The 26,380-nt window shown below is 46.0% G+C and overlaps 2 protein-coding genes and 1 pseudogene across 4 annotated transcripts; all 3 read right to left on the reverse strand.

The window, feature by feature from the left end:
• Positions 1 to 4,365: 4,365 nt before the first annotated feature.
• LOC122453267 (26S proteasome regulatory subunit 10B-like) lies at positions 4,366 to 5,647 on the reverse strand. The gene has a single exon (XM_043487211.1). The coding sequence runs from the start codon at positions 5,623 to 5,625 to the stop codon at positions 4,414 to 4,416; it is 1,212 nt and encodes a 403-aa protein (XP_043343146.1). The 5' UTR covers positions 5,626 to 5,647; the 3' UTR covers positions 4,366 to 4,413.
• A 4,204-nt stretch (positions 5,648 to 9,851) lies between these two features.
• On the reverse strand, positions 9,852 to 11,069 carry LOC122453067 (annotated as a pseudogene).
• Positions 11,070 to 15,676: 4,607 nt separating this feature from the next.
• DNAJB5 (DnaJ heat shock protein family (Hsp40) member B5) lies at positions 15,677 to 24,553 on the reverse strand. 3 transcript variants are annotated; one of them, XM_043486920.1, is made up of 5 exons: positions 24,430 to 24,553; positions 23,448 to 23,589; positions 20,872 to 21,116; positions 17,240 to 17,841; positions 15,677 to 17,100 (listed from the first exon to the last, which is right to left on the reverse strand). In XM_043486920.1, the coding sequence occupies exons 2-5, from the start codon at positions 23,513 to 23,515 to the stop codon at positions 16,867 to 16,869; spliced, it is 1,149 nt and encodes a 382-aa protein (XP_043342855.1). In that variant the 5' UTR covers positions 23,516 to 23,589; positions 24,430 to 24,553; the 3' UTR covers positions 15,677 to 16,866. The 3 variants fall into 3 exon arrangements, with proteins under 3 accessions (XP_043342855.1, XP_043342854.1, XP_043342853.1); XM_043486919.1 differs by having other exon boundaries at positions 23,448 to 23,592; positions 24,430 to 24,551; XM_043486918.1 differs by having other exon boundaries at positions 23,448 to 23,759; positions 24,430 to 24,526.
• Between the last annotated feature and the right edge of the window lie 1,827 nt (positions 24,554 to 26,380).

Below are 26,380 nucleotides of genomic sequence, written 5' to 3' on the forward strand. Positions count from 1 at the left end.
TTAATAGTTATTATGCCATTGTTGTCCCCATAATATTGTGTGTAATAATGTGCACTGAAGTTGCCTTTGATAAATGATTTCCTTTATATTGTGTAGAGGAAATTCACTTTTAAATGAATCCTCACAGTTGACTACAGAGTGAGACCCAAGATTCAATGAGGGTCATCACCAGTGCTGCAAAGGTCTGTTGTGAAAGAGTGTTTCTGAGTGATAAGCACTAAAAGAATGCTGTACAGCAGAGAGAAATGAAAAAGCTGGTGGTCACATACAAAATGTTCAATTGACAATATTAAGAGACATTTGAGCAAATATTAAGAGGCATTAAGAGCAAATTTGAGGGACTTCCCAGGTGTTCCAGTGGTTAAGACTTTACCTTCCAATGCAAGGGGTACAAGTTCAATCCCTGGTAGGAGATCTAAGATCCCACCTGGGGCCTCAGGGCCAAAAAAACAAAACATAAAACAGAAGCAATATTGTAACAAATTCGACAGACTTTAAAAAATGGTCCACATCAAAAAATCTTCAAAAAAAAGAGCAAATTTAATCAGAAATTTCTTTTCAACAGTCATTTCAACATGTAAGCAATATGAAAGCAATATGAAAGGACAATAAAGGACAGAAATGGTATGGACCTAACAGAAGCAGAAGATATTAAGAAGAGGTGGCAAGAATACACAGAAGAACTGTACAAAAAAGATCTTGACGACCCAGATAATCACAATGGTGTGATCACTCACCTAGAGCCAGACATCCTGGAATGGGAAGTCAAGAGGGCCTTAGGAAGCATCACTACGAACAAAGCTAGTGGAGGTGATGGAATTCCAGTTGAGCTATTTCAAATCCTGAAAGATGATGCTGTCAAAGTGCTGCACTCAATATGCCAGCAAATTTGGAAAACTCAGCAGTGGCCACAGGACTGGACAAGGTCAGTTTTCATTCCAATCCCTAAGAAAGGCAATCCCAAAGAATGCTCAAACTACTGCACAATTGCACTCATCTCACACGCTAGTAAAGTAATGCTCAAAATTCTCCCAGCCAGGCTTCAGCAATATGTGAACCGAGAACTTCCAGATGTTCAAGCTGGGTTTAGAAAAGGCAGAGGAACCAGAGATCAAATTGCCAATATCCACTGGATCATCGAAAAAGCAAGAGAGTTCCAGAAAAACAGCTATTTCTGCTTTATTGACTATGCCAAAGCCTTCGACTGTGTGGATCACAATAAACGGTGGAAAATTCTGAAGGAGATGGGAATACCAGACCACCTGACCTGCCTCTTGAGAAACCTGTATGCAGGTCAGGAAGCAACAGTTAGAACTGGATGTGGGACAACAGATTGGTTCCAAATAGGAAAAGGAGTACATCAAGGCTGTATATTGTCACCCTGCTTATTTAACTTATATGCAGAGTACATCTTGAGAAACGCTGGTCTGGAAGAAGCATAAGCTGGAATCAAGATTGCCGGGAGAAATATCAATAACCTCAGATATGCAGATGACACCACCCTTATGGCAGAAATTGAAGAGGAACTAAAAAGCCTCTTGATGAAAGTGAAAGAGGAGAGTGAAAAGGTTGGCTTAAAGCTTAACATTCAGAAAACTAAGATCATGGCATCTGGTCCCATCACCTCATGGGAAATAGATGGGGAGACAGTGGAAACAGTGTCAGACTATTTTTTTGGGCTCCAAAATCACTGCAGATGGTGACTACAGCCATGAAATGGAAAGACGCTTACTCCTTGGAAGGAAGGTTATGACTAACCTAGATAGCATATTAAAAAGCAGAGACATTACTTTGCCAACAAAGGTCCGTCTGGTCAAGGCTATGGTTTTTCCAGTGGTCATGTATGGATGTGAGAGTTGGACTGTGAAGAAAGCTGAGCACCGAACAATTGATGCTTTTGAACTGTGGTGTTGGAGAAGACTCTTGAGAGTCCGTTGGACTGCAGGGAGATCCAACTAGTCCATCCTGAAGGAGATCGGTCCTGGGCGTTCATTGGAGGGACTGATGCTGAAGCTGAAACTCCAATACTTTGGCCACCTCATGCAAAGAGTTGACTCATTGGAAAAGACCCAGATGCTGGGAGGGATTGGGGGCAGGAGGAGAAGGGGACGACAGAGGATGAGATGGTTGGATGGCATCACTGACTCGATGGGCATGAGTTTGAGTGAACTCCGGGAGTTTGTGATGGACAGGGAGGCCTGGCATGCTGCGATTCATGGGGTCGCAAAGAGTCGGACATGACTGAGCGACTGAATTAAGCTCTATCAGGGGGTAAAATCCTATCAAATTGAAAATTCATGCCCTTGTTGATCTGATATTATTTACCCTTTTCATTAAGGATTGTAGTGATGTGTTCAGTCATGGCCAAGTCTTTGTGACCCCATGGACTGTAGCCCATCAGGCTGCTCTGTCCATGGAATTTTCCAGGGAAGAATACTGGAGTGAGTTGTCATTTCCTTCTCTATCATTAAGGGACTACTAACTAAAAAATCAACTGAGGATCACATACAAAAAACATTTGTTTGAGATTTTAAAAGGAAAAAACATAGAAAATACTTTAATCATTTAAAAAATGATTTCTGGATAAGAACTCAGAATTTCATTAATTCAATGTAGAAAATCATATTGTTCATATATAATAAATGTCTGCAACTTGCCTAGAGAGAGGAGAGTAAGAATTGAGTTCAAGCCCCTCATGCCTTTTTGTTTTTCAGCATCAGTGCAGAAGGAAGAGGAGCAAAGAGGGAGCCTTTGGTAGGTAAGGTTCTGACTGCTCGGTCCATAGCACTAAAGGGTTAACCTTAATCTCTCCTTTTCATGACCCAGGTCCACATCCACAGTCTCTAGGGATGTCAGCTGCCAGAGCTCAGCCCTCTTAGAAAAAAACAAAGCTCTCCTCAGGGAGAGTCATGGGAAGGAGTTAGAAACAAGCACGCTTGGTCGGGTCCCTGCGAGGTCCGTCCTGGGAGTGGAGGAATGGTGGAGTCGGCCAGTGGGTCTTGCCCACCAGGTGGCAGTGTGAGACACAGTGGAATGGATATCTATAGGCAGTCCTTTTGGGTCCCGATTTGGGACAGATTGTTTTAACTTTCCTAAGGCTCAGATTCCTCCTTGAATTACACTTGATCTTCATTCCTCACAGTGTGGTTATGAGGATCAGATGGGATACAGTACAAAACACTATTCCATACCTGAGCCTGTCTACTGTTGTTACTCTTTGACCTTGTGTACTAATGCTTGGGGCTCTTGGAGTCTAGTCTCCCAAGAGCCTCCCCCGCCAGAGAACAGTTTTGTTGAGCCTCCTATAAGATCCTTTGCTTCTACATTTGATACAGTCTCCCAGTTACCTAGGAGAATTTGCCAGAAAGAGTGCATGTGACATGAGACCCGCTTGCTCTTTGGGAAAGCGGGTATTGATGAATCTCTTCTGTTCCCTTCTTCCTAGCATGGCCTCTTGTGGTTGCCTGGCCCCCATGCAGCTGAGGTTGATATGAGAAGGTAATACTATAGGGAAGGGAATGTGAGAGAAACCCCTCCTTGAAGAATAAAAGAAGCATCTTGAAGTCAGTGACATGGGGAATGTGACTCCTGCCAGGCTTGCTGTGTCCTTCTATCCCCATTCAGTTTGTGCATCCTGTCTTCTGCAGCCATCTGGGAAAACTTCTTGATGAGGGCAGTTTGTAGCAAGATCCCTGCTGAGAGGATCATGATGGGGTGACTGTGGAAGCTGATCTTCTGATGCTTAAGTAGGTTGGGAAGCTGCTGTGTCTTCTGTGTCCCTTTGGCTATGTCCCCTGGTTCTCTGCCTGAGCCAACTTCTCTCCCCTTCTCTGGCATCCCCACTCTCACCAGACCTTTTTTTTTTTTTTTTTATAAGAAACTTATAGGAGATTTATTGTAAAATCTAACCCAATAAGGCTAGAGTTTTAATTGGACAATTTTGCTCATTTATATTTAATGTCATTACAATGTACATGCATAAGTCTACCATCTTATCTGCACTTTTTCTTTTTTTCCATTTATTTTTTTTTTTTTTTAATTAAACAGATTTTATTAAACTTTTTAGGATGAGGAAAACAAGTGATATAAAATAAGTCATAAGAAATGCTCCCTGGTACTACTGTCTCAAACCATTTTCAAGGTTTTACAAAATACTCATACAGCAAATACAAAAAGCTTCAACATACTCTTCTGACTTCTGCTGCAATAAATGCAACATTAACAAACATACAAATTTCCTCTGTACTTCTTAAAAGCAGAATTACTGAATTACTAATTTTTACAATGTTATTCATACACATTTTTATTCATATGATATTAATGAGATCATTGCCAATACATACATAATTTTCCTTAACTTTTTTAAAATTAAGCCAAGAGATGTCATGCAGCCATCAAAAACCTTACAGTAAATTACACAGGTTTGTAGTCCAATTTAGACTCTAGCTTCTTAGAATCAGCCACTTTCCTGACTGCTTTCATGAAGTCTTCCTGTACTACAAAATCATGATCAGCATGAATTGCAAACATACCTGCTTCAGTGCAAACATTTCTTAGGTCTGCTCCATTAAAGCCATCTGAAAGCTTCACAATTGCTTCATAATCTATTTCACCGTGCTTTGTAATGGGACCTGCATGGATTTTCAATATATCTAACCTTGCTTGTTCGTTTGGTAAATCAATATATATTTTTCTATCTAATCTGCCTGGACGAAGCAAAGCAGGATCCAGTGTATCTGGTCTGTTGGTAGCCATGATCATTTTAACTCTATGCAGAGTATCAAATCCATCCATTTGATTCAGTAGCTCCATTAAAGTTCTCTGAATCTCTCTATCAGCTGAAGTACCCTCAGAAAACCGACGACCACCAATAGCATCTATTTCATCCATAAAAATGATGCATGGCTGATGGTCCCTGGCATAATTAAACATTTCTCTGATCAAACGAGCACTTTCACCAATGTACTTGTCTACTATAGAACTAGATACAACCTTTAAGAAATTGCAATCCAGCTGGCTAGCCACAGCTCGTGCCAAGAGTGTTTTTCCTGTACCTGGTGGTCCATATAACAAACAGCCTTTTGGAGGTATTATTCCTACACGCTGGAATAATTCTGGGTTTGTAAGAGGTAATTCTATTACCTCTCTTAATTCCCGAATCTGTTCTGAGAGTCCTCCAATCTCAGAATAAGAAACATTCCCAGGGTCCTCATGAGACATGTTGTAAACCAATGGATCCACTTCTCTTGGCAAATATCTCATGATAGTTAGTGTAGTCATATCCAAAGCAACTCTTGTTCCTGGCTTCAGCTTACTTTTGTCAAGCTGTCGACGACAACCCACAACATATCTCGGTCCATTTGTAGCTTTAACAATGAATTTTTCTTCAGTTAACTGCTTAAGTACTTCACCCACAATCTGCCCAACACTTTGTAGAGCCTTCAGATCATTTTCAGATTTTTCATACTGCTTGGTAAGTTCTTTTAATTGTTCCCTTAATTCCTTGAGACGGCCGTCAATCTCTTTGTGCTCCAGCAGTTTCTTGCGGTAGTCCTGAAGCGCCTTATCTCTAGGGTCCGCCATGATGAGAAGCCGTCGCTCATAGGGGATGCCGGGAATGGCCATGGCCGCCCGGGCGGGGGAAGGGGCGGGGCCTCCATTTATTTTTATTAGTTGGAGGCTAATTACTTTACAATATTGTAGTGGGTTTTGCCATACATTGACATGAATCAGCCATGGATTTACATGTGTTCCCCATCCCGATCCCCCCTCCCACCTCCCTCCCCATCCCATCCCTCTGGGTCTTCCCAGTGCACCAGCCCCGAGCACTTGTCTCATGCATCCAACCTGTCACCAGACCCTTTTGAAACCAGTTAAGAGCCCCTCTGAGTGAGCCCTCTCACACTGTCTTATATATCCCTGTGTCAGCCTGAGGACCTACAGAAACCCATCTTCCCACACTGTACCCATCTTAGTTCATTGTCTCCCTTCCTTTAATTGTAGCCCAGCATTGCAGTTGGGCTACAGATGCGATGTTGGGCTACATCACCTCAGGCCTACATCAGCCTTATAATTCACATCAGTGGCCTTCTTTCTGTCATTAGAGGTCACTCTGACATTTGCCGCCATATTTTTGCCGATCTATTTTCTCATCCTCTGAAACTTTATTTCTTCCTCCTGTGGAGCTTTCCAGGCCACTGGGTACCCTCCTTGTCTTTTTATTCACTTAAAGTTCTTTCATTCCACCCCCAACTTTTATCTTTGTTCCAGGATCTCTACTACTAGACCCTATTGCCCCTCAAACTCTCAAGACTGAGACTCTCTTTATAACCAGTCTTTCCATTACTCTCACCACCTTTTGGCCACCAGACCTTTTTGCCACTGATTCCTACTTTCTTACTGGATTATCTTCCACCTCTAACATTTGCCTTTTCCCCTCTTCCTTCAGAGGACATTCAGGTCCTATTCTCTAGCTAGACTTTGTGTCTGGACTATTTTACCTCACCTGACTCCTGACTCAGGATGTCAACCTCTTACACAGGAATCTCTCTTATTTATTTTTTAAAATATTACTTCTAAAAATTGAGATATAGTTCCCATAGCATAGAATTCACCCTAAGAAGTGTACAAGTCGTAGTTTTTTAAATTTTCTCGAGGTTAGGCAATCACCACCACTAATTCCAAAACAAATTCTTCATTTCAACAAGAGTTATACCATTGACATACTGCTCATTCCTCCCTTTTCCCAGCCCCTAGCAATCACTAATATACTTTCAGTCTCTCTGGATGTGACTGTTCTACGTATTTCATGTAAGTGGAATATATAACTGAAATTTTGTGTCTAGCTTCTTTCACATAACATAAGATTTTGAAAGTTTATCCTTGTTGTAACATATACTACTACTTCATTTCTTTTTTATGGCTGAATAATATTCCACCAAAACATTTGCATTTCCCAGCAACGTACAAGAGTTTCCTCTTGACCAGTGATGTTGACACTTCTCATGTGTTTGTTGGCTACATAAATAACTTATAGTTTGGGAAAACTTCTATTCTTTTGCCTATTTTAAAATCGGGTAGATTGTCTTTTTGTTGTTGAATTTAAGAGTATGTTATGTATTCTGGATACTAAACCCTTATAAATATATGATTTGCAAATACTTTATCCCATTCTATGAGTTATCTGTTCACTCTCTTGATAGTGTCCTTGGAAATACAAAAGTTTTTAATTTTGTTGAAGTCTGATTTTTCTATTTTTCCTTTGGTTGCTCAAAAATTTGATGTCATATCTAAGAATCCATTGCCAAATCCAAAATTATGAAGATTTACTCCTGTGAGTTTTTCTAAGAGTTTTATGGTTTTCAGTTCAGTTCAGTTCAGTCACTCAGTCGTGTCCAACTCTTTGCGACCCCATGAATCGCAGCACGCCAGGCCTCTCTGTCCGTCACCAACTCTTGGAGTCTACCCACACCCATGTCCATCAAGTCGGTGATGCCATCCAGCCCATCTCATCCTCTGTTGTCTCCTCCTCCTGCCCCCAGTCCCTCTCAGCATCAGGGTCTTTTCTGAGTCAACTCTTCGCATGAGGTGGCCAAAGTATTGGAGTTTCAGCTTCAGCATCAGTCCTTCCAATGAGCACCCAGGACTGATCTCCTTTAGGATGGACTGGTTTTAATTCTTACATTTAGGTCTTTGATCCATTGTTGTTTGATGTTGTTGTTTCTTTTAAGTCAATTAGTTAATTTTTATTGAGATACAATTGATATGTAATATTGTACTAGTTTATTTATTTTGCTGTACTGTGTGGTGTTCACCAACCAGGGATCAAACCTGTGCCTGCTACACTGGGAGTGTGGAGTCTTAACCATTGGACCACCAGGGGAGTCCAAAATTGTATTAGTTTTAGATGCAGACTTCATTGTTTTTATTATAATAAAATACACATAACATGGTATTTCTCATTTTAACCATTTGTAAGTGTACAATTCAGATTCAGGAGTTAGATACACTCACAGTGCTGTATGGTGATCACTACCATCTACTCCTGAAACTTTTTCATCTTCCTCAACATAAACTATGTACTCATTAAATAACAACTCTCTCTTCTTCCCCCCTCTCAGATCCCTAGCTTCTTGTATCCTTTATTCTACTTTCTATCCCTGTGAATTTGCCTACTTTAGGTACCTCTTATAAGTAGGTTCATATAATATTTGCCCTTCTGTGTCTAGTTAATTTCACATGTTTTAAGGATTCACCCATGTTGTAGAATATATAAAAATTTTCATTTCTCTTTTGGTTGACTTATATTCCACTGTGTGTGTATATATACTATATTTTGTTTATTCATTCATCTGTTGGTGAACACTTGGGTTGTTTGCAACTTTTGGCTATTGTGAATAATGCTGCTATGAACTTTGGTGTACAAATATATGTTCAAGTTCCTGCTTGTAATTCTTTTGGATATATACCTAGGAATAAAATTGCTGTGTCATATGGTAGTTCCAACTTTAACTTTTTGTTTTAATATTTATTTTTATTTATTTATTTGACTGCACTGAGTCTTAGTTGCAGCATGTGGGATCTAGTTCCCTGACCAGGGATCGAACCCAGACGCCTGCACTGGGAGCATGGAGTCTTAGCCACTGAACCACCTTTAACTTTTTTAAAATTAAAGTTAAAAAGTTAAAGTAAAAAGTTTAAAAAGTTAACTTTTTAAGAAACCACCAAACTGTTTTCCTCAGTGGCTGCACTATTACATTCCCATCAGTAATGCACAAGGGTTCCAATTTTTCCATATCCTTGTAAACATTTCTTATTTTCTTTGTTTTTCTTTTTTAAGTTTTATTATAGTCATCCTATTTGGTAGAAGTGGTATCTCATTGTGGTTTTAAAATTTTATTTATTTATTTTAAAATTTATTTTACTATTTATTTTTGGCTGCTCAGGCTTTCTCTAGTTGCAGAGAGCAAGGGCTACTCTCTAATTGCAGTGCACAGGCTTCTCATTGTGGTAACTTCTGTTGTTGCAGCTTGTGGGTCAGTAGTTGCAGGTCCTGAGCTCTGGAGCACAAACTCGATAGTCATGGCACTTGGGCTTAGTTGCAACATGTGGGATATTCCCAGATCAGGTATCAAACCTGTGTCTCCTGCATTGGCAGGGAAATTCTTTACCACTGAGCCATCAGGGAACCCCTATACTATTTTAATTAATATAGTTTTGTGGTAAGTCTTGAAGTCAGAAAGTGTGAGTCCTCCAACTTTATTCTTCTTTTTCAAGATTGTTTTGGTTATTTGAGGCTCAGATGGTGAAGAATATGCCTGCAATGCAGGAGACCTGAGTTTGATCCCTGGATCAAGAAGATCCCCTGGGAGAAGGGAATGGCTACCCATCCCAGTATTCTTGCCTGGAGAATTCCATGAACAGAGGAGCCTGGCAGGCTATAGTCAATAGGTATGCAAAGAGTTGGTCATGATTGAGCAACTAACACTTTTGCTTTTTCACCAGAGAAGCCCTATACTCTTTTAATTGCAATAGTTTTGTGATAAGTTTTGAAATCAAGAAGTGTGAGTCCTCCAACTTCATTCTTCTTTTTCAAGACTGTTTTGGCTATTTTAGACTCTTCAAAAATCCATATGATTTTAAGGATGGTCTTTACATTTCTATGAGAAAGGTAGTTGGAATTTTAATAGAGATTATGCTGAATCTGTAGATCACTTTGGGCAATACTGACATCTTAACAATGTTAAGTCTTCTGATCCATGGACACAGGATTCTGTTTATATAGTTCTTTAAGTTCTTTCAGCCATGTTTTGTAGTTTTCAGCATATACAATATTAACCTCCTTGGTTAGATTTATTTTTTATTTTTTTTTAAATGTTAAGATTTTAATTACAAAGCTTCTTTGTTGTACAGAAAGTAAAAATGCTGTTACAATCTTGGTGTAACTGGTAGCCACGGACAGTTGACTCACCAATCACAGCTATCTACGCTACAGCAAGTCTTATACAAAAACCTAAAAACGCTTATAATTTTTTTGAGGTGAAGTCCCCAAGCTTGGTGGTGGATTTCCAAGAGGGACTAAATGGAGGAAGGTGGAATGTCACAGGAACTATTCTTTGGCTCTTTGGGTGGGTGGGTGTCCTGGGGTTTGTATCACAGCTACCTTCTTTTTTTCTTAAAAAAAAACACAAAAAACAAAAAATCCATGTCAGCAGTCCAACCAATACTGAACAGTTCTTTTTTTTGCAGGTTATTGGGGTCTTATTAATCATCTCCTTCATCATCTGTTTCTCTCTTCCTCTTTTCACCTTTCCCGCTTTCTTCCTCTTCTTCATCTTCATCCTCATCATCTTCATCAATTTCTCCATCATGTCCAAATTCTTCTTCCTGCCCACTGACTTCATCTTCATCCTCCTCCCCTTCTACATCTTCGTCTCCACTGTCATCCTTCTCATCATCAAACTCTTCTTCCTCGCCGTCTTCATCCTCCTCCTTATCCTCATCTTCTCCTTCCTTATCATCCTCTTCTTCATCCACACCATCTACCTCGGCATCTGAATCTGGGGCTTCACGATCCTCTCAGTCATATCCATCCAGATAGGTCAGCTGGGGCAGGAGCTTGAAGACACTCTCTCGGTAGTCATTCAGGTTAGTAACCTCACAGTTAAACAGATCCAGGCTCTTCAGACATTCCAACTTTTTCAAAGGTTCCAGGGTGCTGATATCTTTCAGTTTACTTCCACTTAAGTTTAGATGTGTAAGATTTGTAAGTTTTTCTGCTAACACATCCAGACCTCGACAGATTCCATTGTTACTGAGCTCAAGCTTTTTCAATTTAGGTAGTTTGGGAAGATTTGAAACTGAAATCAAGCCTACATTTATTAAACCGAGGAACTCTAAGTTCAAAAATTCAGCTGTTAAGCCCTCAATTTTCCCATCATTTGATTTGCAATTGTCCAGGACAAGTTCTCGAACAGCTGCCGGGGTCCGGTTCCTCAGCTCCAGGTGGGTCCTCCTCTTCATGTCCATGTTTCTCTCTCTTCCCCCCTCTTCAAACTTAACTTTCCGCGGTGGGGGTGGAGGGCGGAGAGGCCTCCCAGCCTGTGCAGCGAGGGCCGTCAGGAAGGGGTCTGCTCGAGGCAGAGGCTGACGACGGCGGGGTCCTGGGTGGCGGGCGGCGTGCGGAGCCCCTGGAGCCAAGTTACACCAAGTTACTCGTGGGAGCGGAGAGAAACCATGGTGGGTAAAGGAGGCTGGAACGCAGCTCTGCCCTTGGTTAGATTTATTCTTAAGTATTTGATAGTGCATATGCTATTAAAAATGGAATTGCTTGCTAATTTCCTTTTTGGAAAAAATGTTTATTTGTGGTGTATAGAGAAACACAATTGATTTTTTGGTGTTAATCTTGTATGCTACAACTTTGTTGAATTCATTTACAGCTCTACCAGCTTTCTTGTGGATTCTTTGGGATCTTCTATACATAAGATCATGTCATCTGTGAAGGGAAAATAGTTTCACTTTTCCTTTTCAATTTGAATGACTTCTATTTCTTTTTCTTATCAGGGAGTACTTCCAGTATAATGTTGAATGACAGTTGTGAAAGTGAACATCTTTGTTTTGTTCCTGATCATAAGGGAAATGCTTTCAGTCTTTCACCACGGAGTATGATGCTAGCTGTAGGTTTTAAAATATTATTTTATATTCATTTATTATTTTTGCAGTACTGTGCAACATGTGGGATCTTAGTTCCCTGACCAAGGATCAAATTTGCACCCGCTTCATTGGAAATGTGGAGTTCTTACCACTGGATCATCAGGGAAGTCCCTAGCTGTGGGTTTTTTAAAACATAACTATTCATTGTCATGTTGAGGAATTTTCCTGCTATTCCTTATTTCTGAGTTTCTGGCATAAAAATTCTTCTGAGATGATCATGTGTTTTTTTTTTTTTCTGTTTGTTTTATCAATATGATGTTTTACATTGATTGATTTTCTTATGTTGACTCTCTGTCTCTGTCTCTCTGTCTCTCTCTCTCTCTATATATATATACATTGTGAGTGACTATATAACAATAATGTATCCTGCCTGAGGACAGTCTTTGGATTAAACCCTCTGGCTAATTCTGTTATCTTAAAACATAAATTATGGGAGTAGGTCTAGTCTTTACAAGGATGTATCCTGCCTGAGGACAATCTTTGGATTAAACCTTCTGGCCAACTCTGTTACCTTAAAATGTAAATTATGGGAGTAGGTCTGGTGAGGTCTTTACAACCTCCAGACAGTCTTTGGATTCATTGGAGAGTATATAACTCCATTGCTAACACTAGCAAAGGGGTACTCTTTTGCCCCCTCTGATGCCTATGTCAGAAGCTTTCTCTATCTCCTTTATACTTTAATAAAACTTTATTACACAAAAGCTCTGAGCGATCCAGCCTCGTCTCTGGCCCCGGATTGAATTCGTCTCCTCCGGAGGCCAAGAATCCCGCGTCTTATCGTTCAGCAACAACCTTTCATTCCTTTGGGCATCCCAGATAGTCCTAGTGGTAAAGAACCTGCCTGCCAATGTGGGAGACATAAGGGACGTGGGTTCATTCTTTGGGTTGGGAAGATCCCCTAGAGGAAGGCATGGCAACCCACTCCAGTACTCTTGCCTGGAGAATCCCATGAATGGAGGAGCCTGGTAGGCTCCACTCCATAGGATCACAAAGAGTTGGACATGACTTAGCATGCTTGCATGCATCATATATATATATATATATATATATACACATCATATTTATATGTATAAAATCTAGGATCAGGATCATATTAATAGGAGTTTAGGATCTCCTAATAACAGGATATATATATATACCCTAAAAGACTCCACTAGTATTTGTTGTAGAGCAGATTTGCTAGCAATGGATTTTTGGGTTTTGTTTATCTGGTCTTAATTTTTCTCCCATTTTTGTGGGTATTTTTGGTGATTTGATTATAGAATTTTTCTTTCAGAACTTTGAGTATGTGATCCAATGCCTTCTGGCCTTCACAGCTCTGATGAGAAATCAGCTGTTAAATCTTATCCCTTATACATGAGTCACTTTTCTCCTGCCTCTTTCAAGATTGTCTGTCATATATTCTGACAGTTTAGTGTGTCTAAATGTGGACCTCTTTGTGTTTATCATACCTAGAACTTGTTAAGCTTCTTGGATGTGTAGATGAGTATTTCATTTAACTTGGAAAGTTTGGGCCATTGTTTTTTTGGATGTTTTTTCTCCCCCTTTCTCTCTCTCCTCTCTTTCTGGGACTTCCACTCTTTGTATGTTGTATAGTTGATGTTCTCCCACAGGTCTTCTAGGCTCCGTTGATTTTTCTTCTTTTTCTTTCTGTTCCTCACATTGGATAATCTCAATTGGCTTACCTTCAGAACTGCTGATTTTTCTTTCACCAATTCAGATCTCCCAGTCTTTGCTTATCCTTTTGGGACTGTTTTTATTTATTTATTTTTGTTGCATTGGGTCTATGTTGCTGCTTATGGGTTTTCTCTATTTGCAACGAGCTGGGGCTACTCTTGGTTGCAGCGCATGGGCTTCTCACTGCAGTGGTGTCTCTTGTTGTGGGGCACAGGCTCTAGGCACATGGGCTTCAGTGATTGCAGCATGCTGGCTCAGTAGTTGTGGTATGAGGGCTCTAGGGTGTGTCGGCTTCAGTAATTGCAGAATGGGGTCTTCAGTAGTTGTGGCACATGGTCTCAGTAACTGCGGCTCCTGGGCTCTAGCACACAGGCTCAATAATTGTGGCACACAGGGTTAGTTGCTCTGTGGCATGTGGAATCTTCCTGGACCATGGATCAAACCCATGTCCCTGGCATTGGCAGACAGGTTCCTATCCACTGTACCACCAGGGAAGTCCCCTCTGGGACTACTTTAGAGTCACCTGCTGAGACACAGGACACCCACTCCCAACCCCTATGGAACACTGATGACAAACCTAATCAACTGTGCAGTCTTTAGCGGCTCCTTTACATTCTCAAACTTGGGGGACCTCTTGCAGCATAAATGGAGCCAGCTTTTCTAGGGTTTCCCCTCTCTGCACAGTGAATCCCTTGTAGCTGCTGTCCTGGTTTCTGGTGGTTGCTCCCCCTTGGGGTCCCCTTTTTATTCAATGAAATTTCTAGTGCCCACTCCTCTATCCCCCTCTAGTTTAAATGCAGGCTAAATATTCCCCACTGGTTCCCCAGTCCTGAACCCTGTTTTATTTCCAGCGCCCTATGTAAGGCCCACCTTCAATCCTTGCTCCCATTCTTACAACCTTCTTCTCTACCCCAGACTAGGGCCTTTGGAGTAACCTTTCTGACCCATTCTTACAACCTTCTTCTCTACCCCAGACTAGGGCCTTTGGAGTAACCTTTCTGACCCAGTATAAGACACAGTCTCTCACTCCATCTGAAATAATACCTGCTACAGAAGCAGACTGAAAATTTGTGGGATTTAACTTTTTTCAGTATGGCCTGGATACCCAGCCTTACATTTCAGTTTCCATTTTTCTTAGAGAATTTCCTATAAATAATATTTGGAACTAACTAAAACACCACCTTTGAAAGAGTTCCATGTTTAACACTAGTGGGTCCACCTGCAGGATCTGAGTCTCTGGCACTGATGTGGCCTCAGGGCAACTAACAGACAAATCTCAGAAGGAATGATCATAGGCTTTCACAGTCCTCAGTGTTTATAGGTCAAAATAGTGATGATCTAAGAATGACCACAAATCCCTCATGTAACTTCCAAGAATGGCAAAGCTCAGGGTGTAGGCAGAGCTGCAAGGCCAGCTTCAGGGCTTTCTCATTTAAGTGCCCCTGACCTCAGATAGCCCGGCCTCTAAGGTGTCATAGTCTATCCCCAGAGTGTACTCAGTGGGGACATGACAGTTTCTGAGCTCCCAGATCCTCCATGTCCACAGGGAGGTGGGAGAGAGCAGTCTGTCTCAGGAGACCTAGATCCCAATGCTTCAGGCCTCAGGAAAGAGCTAGAATAAGAATTTGGCCCTGGGTGAAGACAGGGACAACCCTAGGAGACCTGAATAGGAAAGCACTGCGTAGGGGATGCAGGATTAAGGATCTCCCTGCCCAGGATGAGATATTAGCAGACATTTTGTAAACAGAAGTCCCTCAGTTTCTGCACTGGAAGGAATAGTTGTCACCAAAAGTACCTTGAATAAAAGAATGAAGTTTTCTCATAGGTACTGTCCCAGGATAAAAAGCAAGGGCAGGAAGGTCCCTATTAAAAGCCTACACTTTGTCAGCCTCTGTATGGAGCCCAGGCTCAGGTGAAGACAGAGTTGTCTTCATGGCATTGGGATGCTGATGTTCAGGAGGGCATGGTCATTGTAGGCCTGATCCTTGTTCTCTGGCTAGCATATCCTTTGTGGAGGATAGTCTCTATTTCTTATAATGCAGGATATTTATTCTTTTCAAATCTTTGTTTCTTCTCATAGCTGAGTGATATCTTCTGTCTTTGCTGAATTTTGGGTCCACGTTTTGGAAATTTGGGAAATCTGGGCTTAGAGGAAGGAAGGAAGGAGTCAGCTTTACCTTATATTGAGGGCCTACTTGGGCTTCACAGAGGTGAGCAAGGCTCAGGAGGGAGGCTGACAGTGAACATCCATCCCCATCAGAGCTTCATTGTTCTTGCTCAGATGCCATATTTTTAAAATACTTTATTTTTTTCATAATACTGTCATTACAAAAAAATACAAAAAAACTACTATAAAAACATTCAAGGGCTTGTCAAAGTGAGAAAACCTAAAAACCCCATCCCAGAACCTGGCTGAAGCAGTCTTACCCTAGCTCCTTCACTATTTGACCTTTATACAATTGTGGGAGTGGGGTGGGGTCACACAGGCATCAAAGGGCTAGAAATTCCCCACGCAGCCTCCATGAAGGGTAAGAAATAAGTAGCTTCATATATCACAAAAATGGGATTTGGAAGTTTAGGGGTGGCTAGGCCCTGAGTTCAGAGGTGTGGGGAGAAACCTGTGACCCTGAATCTCTTGGTGGGGAATAGCTGCCACCTGACCCCAAAGCCCTTTTGCTTCCTGATGAAGGTTGGAAGACAGACTGTGCCCTCCACCTCTTAGCCTTAATACAGCAGGCCCCCTCCCCTTCTCTACCTTGCACATTCCTGGGAGCGGCAGGGAGGACAGAACTTCCAGCTCTGCAGGGTCTGGGCAGGGTAGCTGTCAAGAAGGCTGCTGAGGGTCCCATTCACTTCCCTGCCCCAAATGAAAAGTGTCTCGTGCTCAATGGCCCGGTTCATGGGTTATGGACCTTCCCTTCCTATCTCAACCCTGGAGAGGCACACACAGCTCTAGGTATGTGTTTTGTGTGCATGAATATGTGTGTGATAACCTTGGACACTGTGGACTTGAGGGTGGGACTGGGGTGGGAAAGCGTGTCCATTTTATCCTCTTCCTCCCTCAATAGGAGGAAGCTGAAGGGAAGGGAAAGGAGAGGTATGAGCAAAGCTGAGAGGGGAAGGAGGACATGCTATTTACAGGCGTGGACAAGGAATCTCTGTATCTTCAAGTAGCACTCAGGTCATTCTTCAGCCACTGGAGTGGGAACTGGATTCAAATGTTGTGACATGAAAATTGACCCCTGGCCTGGGCTAGCTCTCCCCACCTCCCTCCCACTCCCCCAGGGCAGCCCAGCTTTGAAACGGGTCAGGGATGGGAACATTTCCCCTGAAAACCAGTGGCTTTTTTTTTTTTTTCTTTTTTTGCACTTTAGAAAATGTTGCCAGTGTCCAGTGGACATCAAGCTGGGTGCACAATGGATGGGGTGAGTGTGGGGGGTATTGCTGTGGTAGACTCTGGGTTGACTAGGGCAGAGCCTAGGAACAAGGTAGGTGTTGCTTAAGGATCTGCCGTGTCTGTGGTGTTAATCTATCCGGGAACCGAACTTTGAACTCGACAATGAGATCTCCCCGCTGGGTGGGCACCTTGGGGAAGGGAAGGCCCTCCCCACGGAGTCTCTTCACGGTGCCTGGCTTGATGACATCATTGCAGGGCAAAGGGATCACTCGGCCATCAATGGTGGGAATGTTCACGGTGCAGCCACACAGCGCCTAGGGAAAATTAGACAGAGAATGAGGAAAATGTAGGGTAGAGTGATTGGAAAGGAAGAAAAGTAAAAGTGGGGAAGAAAAAAATCTCCATCACTCCCACCCCCTGCCCAGTAAAAACATGATCTGATCCAGGCCCCACCTCCTTGAGGCTGATCAGGGCACTGTAGAGCACGTTGGTACCGTCTCGGCGGAAGTGTGCATGGGGCTTGTCTTTGAGCACAAAGACGATGTCGGCAGGGATGTTGTCAGGTGTGGCATCGCCCTCTTTGGGGAAGGTGATCTTGGTGCCTTCCTTCCAACCACGTTTGATGACAATATGCAGGATCTTGTCCTCGGTGCGCACAGTTCGCCCATCAGGGTTAAGGCGCCGCCTTGTGATCTTCATGCGTTTGGTGGAGCCATGGTAGATTTCCTCCAGGGACACCCTCAACTCATGCACCACAGGTGGGTCCTGAACCTTGCGCCGAGGGTATAGTGGTTCTGGGGCTCGCCTTGGACCCCTACTCAGCCCATTGAAGCCAAAGCGACCAAAGGCGCCAAACGGGTCATCATCTTCATCCACATCCATGTCATCTGGGTCAAAGCCACTGAAGGGGCGAGCTGAGCGACTGCTGGCAAAGAAGATATCGAAGGGGTTGGAGCCTCCAAAGAAGGAGGCAAAGGTGGCGTGGGGGTCTCCATGGAAGGTGTAGTGAAAGGAGCCGCTGGAGCCACCTGAGGAACCGCCGCCAGTCTTCAGGCCTAGAGGGAGAAGAAGTTAGGGGCAGTGCGGCTGGTCTCCGCCCCACCCTAGTGTCCCCCCCTTGCTCTCTAGCTCCCAGTTCATCAGCCTAGAGAAAGAAGCAATCTTTAACTCCCACAGAGAGGGCTGGCCTAATAGAGTAAGAAAAATCTCTGGCAAGATTAATTTCTACTTTTTTATATGCTTAATAATAATAAGGCACATCTTGAGGATCAAAGAGGCTGAAAAGCTAAGACTAGAAGACTTGTAGGATGCGGCCTCCAGCACTGTGATCTCTTCCATCTACTTGTGACCCAAAGATGTCTCACTAAGCCTTGAATGGCTGGCCTGAGGTCATATTACAAGTCATACCTGGCTCCCAGATTTACTTATCTCCAAAGACAGGGCAAGAGGCAGTCACAAAGAATTTGACCATCCAGGGGGCTAGTAAGTGACTTGTCCCAAATAAGGTAGGGGTATCATCAAGGAGGAAGTCCCCTCTCAACCTACTTCAAGCACAGTGTCCTCTTTCTCTGACTCCCACCCAAATGGGAAATCAGGAGGGCCCTCAAAAGTAGGAAAGATCATTAGCCTGGAGAAGACTTATTTCTCTACAAAAAGTTTTAAAATGCTTCGTTCCCACACTCAGGGCTCATAGTGTTGTACAGCTCCAAGGGGTACCATTCACACAAGGGACAAGTGTAGACTGTGCAACACCCTGGAGTGCACAACACCAAGCTTCCTCCCCACACCTTATGTCAGAGCAACCAAAATGCATGAATGAGCTGGAACATTGCAGTGGCGACCCCAGTGACTCTCTCTGGAGGCAGGTTGTATCTCAGGGGCTCAGATTCCTGGAGGCAGTCTTCATGGGGCATGGTAGTGATGGTGATGGGAGTAGTGGGGGGAGGGGCATGTGTGGGGAGGAGTGAAGAAGGAGGTTAACACTGAGAAATGATCTAGGGTATATAGATAGACTCGGGGCTGGGGCCCAGGCTAGGAGAAGGGACTCTTCTCTTTGGGGGCCTTTATCTCGATATTTATTGGCTGTGGAAGCCTGAGCCTGAATTAGCCTCTTATTTCCTGCGTCCACAAGAGGAGATTTGGGTTTCATTGAAGAGGCCAAGAGGCAAGCAATTCAGTGACTTGTAACAGCTGCCTCTTCATCCTTCCTAAGACTCAAAGTCTGTTCTTTCCTTCTACTGGGGGTCTGATTGTCAGGTGAACTCAAGAGGCTTGGCAGAGCTCAGTGAGAGAAATTGGTCTGATGATGACAGGAGAGGGTAATTTGTCTGCAAGGATTCCTGCTGTACCACTACTACCTCCCTTTCAAGCTGGGAACAACTTGTCCCCAGCCAGGGTGCACACAGAGTCTATATTCACAACTGTTCTGGCTGGCTACCGGGGAGGGGGCAGGGCAAACAGAAATATAATCCGCATTTCCAAGGCTGCTTCTCTCTTCCCAGGCCCTGGATGTCTCCTTAAGGTTGTTCTGTATCCCCAGGAACCCTCCTGGGGTGTAGATTTGTGTTAGAACCAGTGTCTGGACCTAGGGCCCAAGCTTTGCCCTTCACTTAGGTTTGGTCTTGCAGAAAGAAGTCTATTAGCTTCTCTGGTGATTCAATGGTAAAGAATCTGCCTGCAATGCAGGAGTTCAATCCCTGGGTTGGGAAGATGCCCTGGAGAAGGAAATGGCAACCCACTCCAGTATTCTTGCCTGCTGAGTCCAGTGGACAGAGGAGCCTGGCTGGCTATAATCCATGGGGGTCACAAAAAACTTGGACACGATTTGGCGACTAAATAACCCAGCTCCTACCTTTTTCCTAATCATGATAAGGCCAAGCAGAGGAATGAATGCAATTCCTAGACAGGTCACATGGTGGCATGGTGTCTGCACTGCTTTCTTCTTCCCCACCACTACCCCTCCCATCTCCCTACCCCAGAGAGAAACATTTCTTAGCTGAAAGAATACTGAGGATTCCAGCAACTGCCTGGTGAATCTGGGAATTGGCAAGTCTAATAGGTGAGGAGGGAATAATGGAAGGAACTTTGGCATGGAGAATAAGAAAGAGGGTTGGGAGGACTAGGGTGTACAGAGGATTGGATCATGCAACACAAAGCAAGGGCTGGGGAGAGGGAAAGAACATTCTTTTGAGTACCTACTCTGTGTCAGGTACAGTGCATATCATTAGCCCATTTGGAGACTAGAACGGGGAGACTGAGGAGGAGAAAGTGGAAGAAAGGTGGATCCCGCTGGGGAGGAAGGGCAGTTCCTCCCGGAAAGGAGAGTCCTCAGCTGTGACAATGTCTCTTAATATAGCCTGACAGGTGCTTGTGGCTGGCGGGTGGCAGGCGGCCCTGAGGGGCAGGCCCAGAATTAGCAGCTACATCATGCCCGTGGGATGTGCTGGGAGGAGCCGCCCTCTCAGAGGCTTTATTTGGACCTTTCCTGCCACCCTGTGCGTGGCCACCAGCTACCCCAGGGAGGGGGCAAGTTGCCAGCAGCAGTTCCCGTTCCACTCTTGGATCCCTGCCACTTCCTCAGGGAGTCGAAACTCTAACTCTGTTCTGCTGGCCTGAAGTGGGCCGGAATGGGGCAGGGAAGGGGACAACCACCTCTAGCTCAGAGCTCCAGTGGTTAATTTCCCGGCTGCTTAAGGGCCAAACTTTTATGCTGATGATTGTAAATGCTCTGTCCTCAGAGAGCCACACACTCCCTTTCCTAACCTTCTCCATTAGCCAATGAAGCAGCAGGGACTTCAGGCAGGACTAATAAGGCTGGGAGGGAAAGAAGGGCGGGGAAGGGCTCTGGCTCTAGCTTCTCTAAGGCCTGAACTTGAGGAGGGAGAGGGGCAGAGAAAGGCAGGGAGTGGATGGGGAGCTGGGACAGGGGCGTGGGTGGTCTCCTCTTCCCTCTGGATGTCAGTGCTGGGAGCACTTGTGCCTCTCACCCTCTTATCAGTCTCCAGTTCCCTGCTTTGAGAACTAGGTCACCCCGGACCCCCAACAAGGACAGACATCCAGTATCGGCTGGGGCACTGCCCTCTTACCTTCCTCCCCATACTGGTCATACAGGCCCCGTTTCTTAGGGTCACTCAGCACATCATAGGCCTCTGCAATCTCCTTAAACTTCTCCTCAGCGTTGGGTTCTTTGTTCTTATCTGGATGGTACTTCAAGGCCATCTTCCGATAGGCTTTCTTGATCTCATCCTCGTTGGCTCCAGACGGGATCCCAAGAATCTTGTAGTAATCCTTTCCCATCACAGCCACTGGACCGGCACTGGTCTCCTTGTTTCTGAAAGAAACCAGGGCTGATCCTTGATGCCACGGTTTCCTTCTACCCCGGTCCTATTCCTGATGATCCTGAAGTTCCTAAATGACTCACTGTGTAACTTTCAGCAGGTCATGCCTGTTCTGTGGGCCTCTGTCTCTCCATCAGTACGATGAAAGGTTTGGACTAGAAGATCTCTTCCAGCTCTGACATTCTAGGATTCTGTGATTCTTTCCTTAGCTCCTGGGTTTTCCCAACAGGAAGCTGGGGGCTGTGGCCCAAGTCTTGGGGCTATTCTAAGGCCTAGGTCCTTGGAACAGACTGAGGACCCCCACAAGCCCAGCTGAGTGAGGTGGTACCATGGACTGACAGACCCATGCGCAGGAGCTGGCCAAGATCAGCGTACTGGGTGAGGTCACCTGAGCATCATGGTCTCCTACGCCATGCCTCAGGCATGGTGCCCAGGCTAAGGGCAGCTGGGGCAGTGGCCCAGGACTGGGGATGGGCCTGGGTCTTCAGCCAGATGCCTTGGCCAGCCAGGCTGAGTCAGGTGTGGGTGCCTGAATTCCTCTCTGCCATTGGAGACCCCAGGTCTTCCTACGCCCATTCCCCAAACTATGCTAAGCCTCACGTGTGATTCAGATCAGAGGATGACTAACAGCCTTGGAAACTGCTGTTTCTAACTCCCTCATTAGCAGGGGGGTGACACTGCCCTTCTCCTAACCAGGGCAACAGTTTGCTTTACTCATTTCCCAGTGTCTACACACAAAACTGTTTGAAGACATGTCTGTGTCACCTAAGCATCAGTGTTAGTGAACAAAAGCATCCTAGGGTAGGGTCTTTTTAACCTTAGTTTTTAGGAGACAGTTAGGCACTAACCAACATTTCCTCAATACCTTTTCTACCAGTTCTTCTCTCTCACCTGCCCCCTGGTTTAGGATCTGGCCCAGTGCCAGGTCCACACTCCTTTGATAGTCCCTTGCAGGCTGAGTGCAAGGGCATTTGTTATTTATATGAGGGAGAAACACAGGACTCTAATTCTTTCACTCTAATCTCCCTCTATCAATGTCTCTGTGGTGGATATGAAGGAAGGGCATTTTCCTGTAGCTAGAGCTATTTGGGGGAATGGCCAGAAGCCATTCTCCAACCCAAGTCTTGGCCAACCCCTGCCAAAGCCCAGAGTCTTTCTAGCAATGTCCTGGGCTGGCAGCCACAGCTGAGGCCTGCTTTTCTGTCTCTGACTGCTTCAGAGAGGTATACAAGGTTTCCTGGCAGGAGTAAGGGTTATAATGGGTAAGGGGAGGCCTCAAGGCCTCAGGTAGACAAGGACAACAGCCCTAACTCCTGCCCCCACAGGGCCTCTTACAGGTGGCTGGGTTGACTCATGGTTCTGGGAGTCATCTCACTCTGATGAAGAGAAGGCTCCATTAAGGCGGGTACTCCCCCTTCTCCCTACCAGCATGTCATGCCTGGTGGGGGGAGGCTGCAGCTGGGGGAGGCAGAGAAGAAAGAGCATCTGGGGGAGGGCAGCCATTTTCGGAAGCAGCAGTAAAAGCCGTCTGAGAGGGAGCTGGGGGTGGTCTGCCACCATCTCTGCCTCAGCCCACACTTTCTTTCCCCTGAAACTGGGAAGGAACCCTATCACACCGAGAGCGTGCCCCCAGAGAACTAGAGCAGGCTTGAGGCTGAGCCTGAGGGGAACGGCTTGGCGCTGCTCTCACCCTCCCCTCGCTGTCCCTGCATCACCTCTTCATACGGCCAGTTTCCTGCCCGGCAACCACCTGCTTGCTGTTCTAGACCTATAATTCTCTTGCCTCCACAGACATAGGGCAAGCTCTTTCAGGAATTGCCTTTTTTCTTTCCTCCCTCCTCCCCTTCCTTCCATACCCATGAGCCACATGTTGGAATGACAAAGGAATCCCATGGCGTGGCACTGCCTTGGATGGAGAGAATGAGGAGGATGTTACTGTAGAGGCAGGAATGAAAAATGAGAAATAGCAAGGGGGACTGGTCCAGGAAAGGGGAATGGTTGATAACAGAAATGAAGTACTGAGGGAGGGCGATGAAGGATGACAAGTGGAAATGTCTGAGGTGGCAAATGTGTTGCCAATGGGATTTAAAGAGTTGAAATACTAGAGGAGGTATTTGTGAAGATGGATGCCTGAATGGTTTGGTATAGGAGATGAATGATAAGGGGTGCAGTTCATTCAAATGTAAGGGTGGGACAGAGGGGGATTCTTATATGTAATTGGGGATGAGATGAGATGGAGGAAGCAGATAGGCAATGGAGGGGGGATATGACATGAAGAATTTGACTTGGTATGGGTATGAGTGCCCTTCTCCAGAGGGACTTACCGAAACTTTACAAACCCATTCAGCGTCCACGCTCGAAGTTTTAAGGGCTCCAGCTGAATTTTAAACATCAAGCTGGCTAAGAAGTCTTCTCCCCAGAAGTGTGGGAAGCTCCGGAAAGCTCCTCGGGCCTGTAGTGGGGGTGCTGCTGGGGATGGGCAGGAGAGCACTGTGCGCTTAAACATGCCCAGCCCAGCCCCTCACCTCAGATCGCTCCACCGGAGCCCGCTTGGAAAGCTGAAGCTCTGGAAGCCACCTCCTCAGGGTCTCGGGCACTTGCCCAGCAAGCCTTGTCCGGTGCAGCGGGAGCTGGACCTGATCCCCAGGTGTGGAGAGTGAAGGGGTAGGGTCCAGCGATCACCTGCTCTCAGGTGCAGCGAGGTCTGGCTGATTGGGAATGGCTGTGTGGCAGTGTGACAGAAAGGCTGGCAGTGCGAAGAGCGTGTGCTTGTGAGTGGCAGCGTGTGTACCTGCGACAGGTGTGACTGTCTGTGAGGGCCTTAGAGGCAGTGTATTCTTCTCGTCTCTCCTGGGGAGGAGCAGACCCCGATCCCCAAGAATCTACTCAATGAAGTCACTGACGGGGAGTCTCCTCCCTCGCAGATGGGCGGGGTGGGGCGGGACAGAGCTCGGCTGGGACAAAAGGCGCGGCGAGGAGAGGAGGGGAGGAGAGGGGAGGGGGCTCCGGCGGAGGAGGGTGGTCGGTGATGTCACCGGCGCTGGCTGACTGGGCTGGCTCAGAAACGCCTCCGCAGAACCCGATGCGACCCGGCCCGACCCTCCCCCGGCTCAGAGGCTGGCTGCCCCCTCTAAGAGGGTCGCGGACATCAAGCACCTTGTAGACTCCGAGTCCCCATACCCCCGCGGCGGAAGAGTCGATGGGCCCTCAGTGTCCCGATCCCCGCTCCCCCCATTAGGACCCCTGGCTTCGCGACGCCCCCATCCCCACCCCCGGGACCCTCGAGTCCTGGCTCGGCGCCCTCACCGGTGAGGAGCTGCGGGCGCCGCCGCGGTCCGTCAGACAGCCGCTGCCCCCTCCCCCGGCTCTGGCTCCGCCGCCTCCACTAGGGACAGGAGTCGCCCGCCCGCCGGCGGCAGACAGCCGGCCCGGGAACCCGCCCCCACAGCTCCGCCTCCGTACTGCCCATTGCGCCGTCTGCCCGTCACTCAGCTCAGCCTCTGTTGTAATTGGACAGATTTCAACGAGTCGCTCTGTGGTAGCCGTCCCTTCCTCCGCCCCTGTCACTCGGCCACACGCGCACACATTCCGGGCAGTGATTGGTATGAGTCTGATTGGTGCACTCTGAAATCAATCAACCACACCTCTTCGCCATCTGGTCATGTCATTGGTGAAAGGGACAGAGGGCGGCAACTCTTCGCGCCCTTTGATTTCATTGGTTGGTCTGTGGGGCTTAGACCCGAGTCGGGGGACAACTATTTTAGTCCAATCTCCGGTTTGAGAAGGTGGGACGTACTGGCCGCTGCTCGAATCTCGGGAGAACCTTCTGGAACCCCTGCAACGTCAAAGGCAGCCTTAAAGGAAAACTGCGCCCACCAGCTGGCGGTGACTCTGGGCATTCTTTCTTCATTTAGGAGAATAGGGGAGAGAATAGTGTACCCTGGGAGGTGTAGTCCTTGGACCAGGGTCAAAAGGTCATTCCTTCTTACCTGTCTTCCATTGAACCGTGAACTTACATAGCCCTGACCTGATTTAGCTTTACCTTACCGTGACCCGGAGTTGACCTGATGTGACCTAACTGAATCTCAAAACAGGCCCCGGTAGATGTGCATAGTACTCTTCTGCTCTTTCCTTTGTAAACTGGTAGTTCTCCGCAATTTTAGCACCTCCATAATTCCGTTTCTGAGTCCCCTTTTTATCCTCTGTATGTTTCCCTCATTCGCGTTCCCTCATGAGCAGCCCCTTCTCAGCAACCCCCGTGATACCCATTAAAGTTCTTCCTATAATCTTTCATCTTACTTCCCCTTTGAGTTCCCATTAAGGTAACACATGTTTTAGACCCGTTTTACTTTCCTCCCTTCTTGACCCCATAGGATCTCCTGTCTTTCGCCCATGATCTTTTGCCTTACATTATTCTTAATCCTTATTCCCACGAGCTCCCCTATCCTGGTCCCCCTTTTAATCCTTCATCTCAGCTCCACATGATCTTCTTTCTTAACACCCTCATAATCTCCCATTTCAGTACCCCCACCCCCATTAATTCTCAGCCCCAGTGTCCCCGATGTTCAGAGCAGGCAGGGCTGCGGAGGCGGTTGCCAGCGGAAGCCGACGCTTGAGCAGACACGGTGCCTGGCGCCCACGTCACTGTCTCCCAGGCCCATCTGTGCTAGAGGGAGCGGGGGTGGAGAGGGGGTAATCCAGGGGTGAAGAGGGGGAAGGAGTTCTTGGGGGTTTTGAGGACAAAGGAAGGACCAGAGCAGAAGCTGTCACCTCTCTTTCCTTGTGGTTTCCCAGAGGCAGAGTATGGACACCCATGAAGTCATGCAAACTATATGGAGCTTGAAACTGAAGCTTGGAGAGCATCAATATCTAGGACACAGAATAGAACAGGAGGGCAGTCTAGGGGTCCTAGGGTCAGGTCTGCCTATTTTCTACTATCTGGCTTTCTGGTTATCATGATGGGGATTCCAGGAATAAAGGGGTGTGAAGGAAGGAAAGGAAGTGTGGTAAGAGGAGGCAGGGTGAGGGGGGATAAGGAGAGGAGGGAGGGAAGATGGGTGAGGGAGTAGAGTAGAGGCAGGAGAGAGCAGGGGTGGGAGGGGGAAGATGGGGAGATGGGTGAGGGAGGGGATAGGAGGGAGGGGAGATGGGTGAGGGAGGGGATAGGAGGGAGGGGAGGTGGGTGAGGAGGGGATAGGAAGGGAGGGTCGAGGTGGCGGTGAGGAGGGGATAGGAGGAGGGAGTGGGAGGGAGGGAT

Source organism: Cervus canadensis, chromosome 14 (genome assembly GCF_019320065.1).
Source record: "Cervus canadensis isolate Bull #8, Minnesota chromosome 14, ASM1932006v1, whole genome shotgun sequence".
In the NCBI taxonomy this organism is placed as follows: Eukaryota; Metazoa; Chordata; class Mammalia; order Artiodactyla; family Cervidae; genus Cervus; species Cervus canadensis.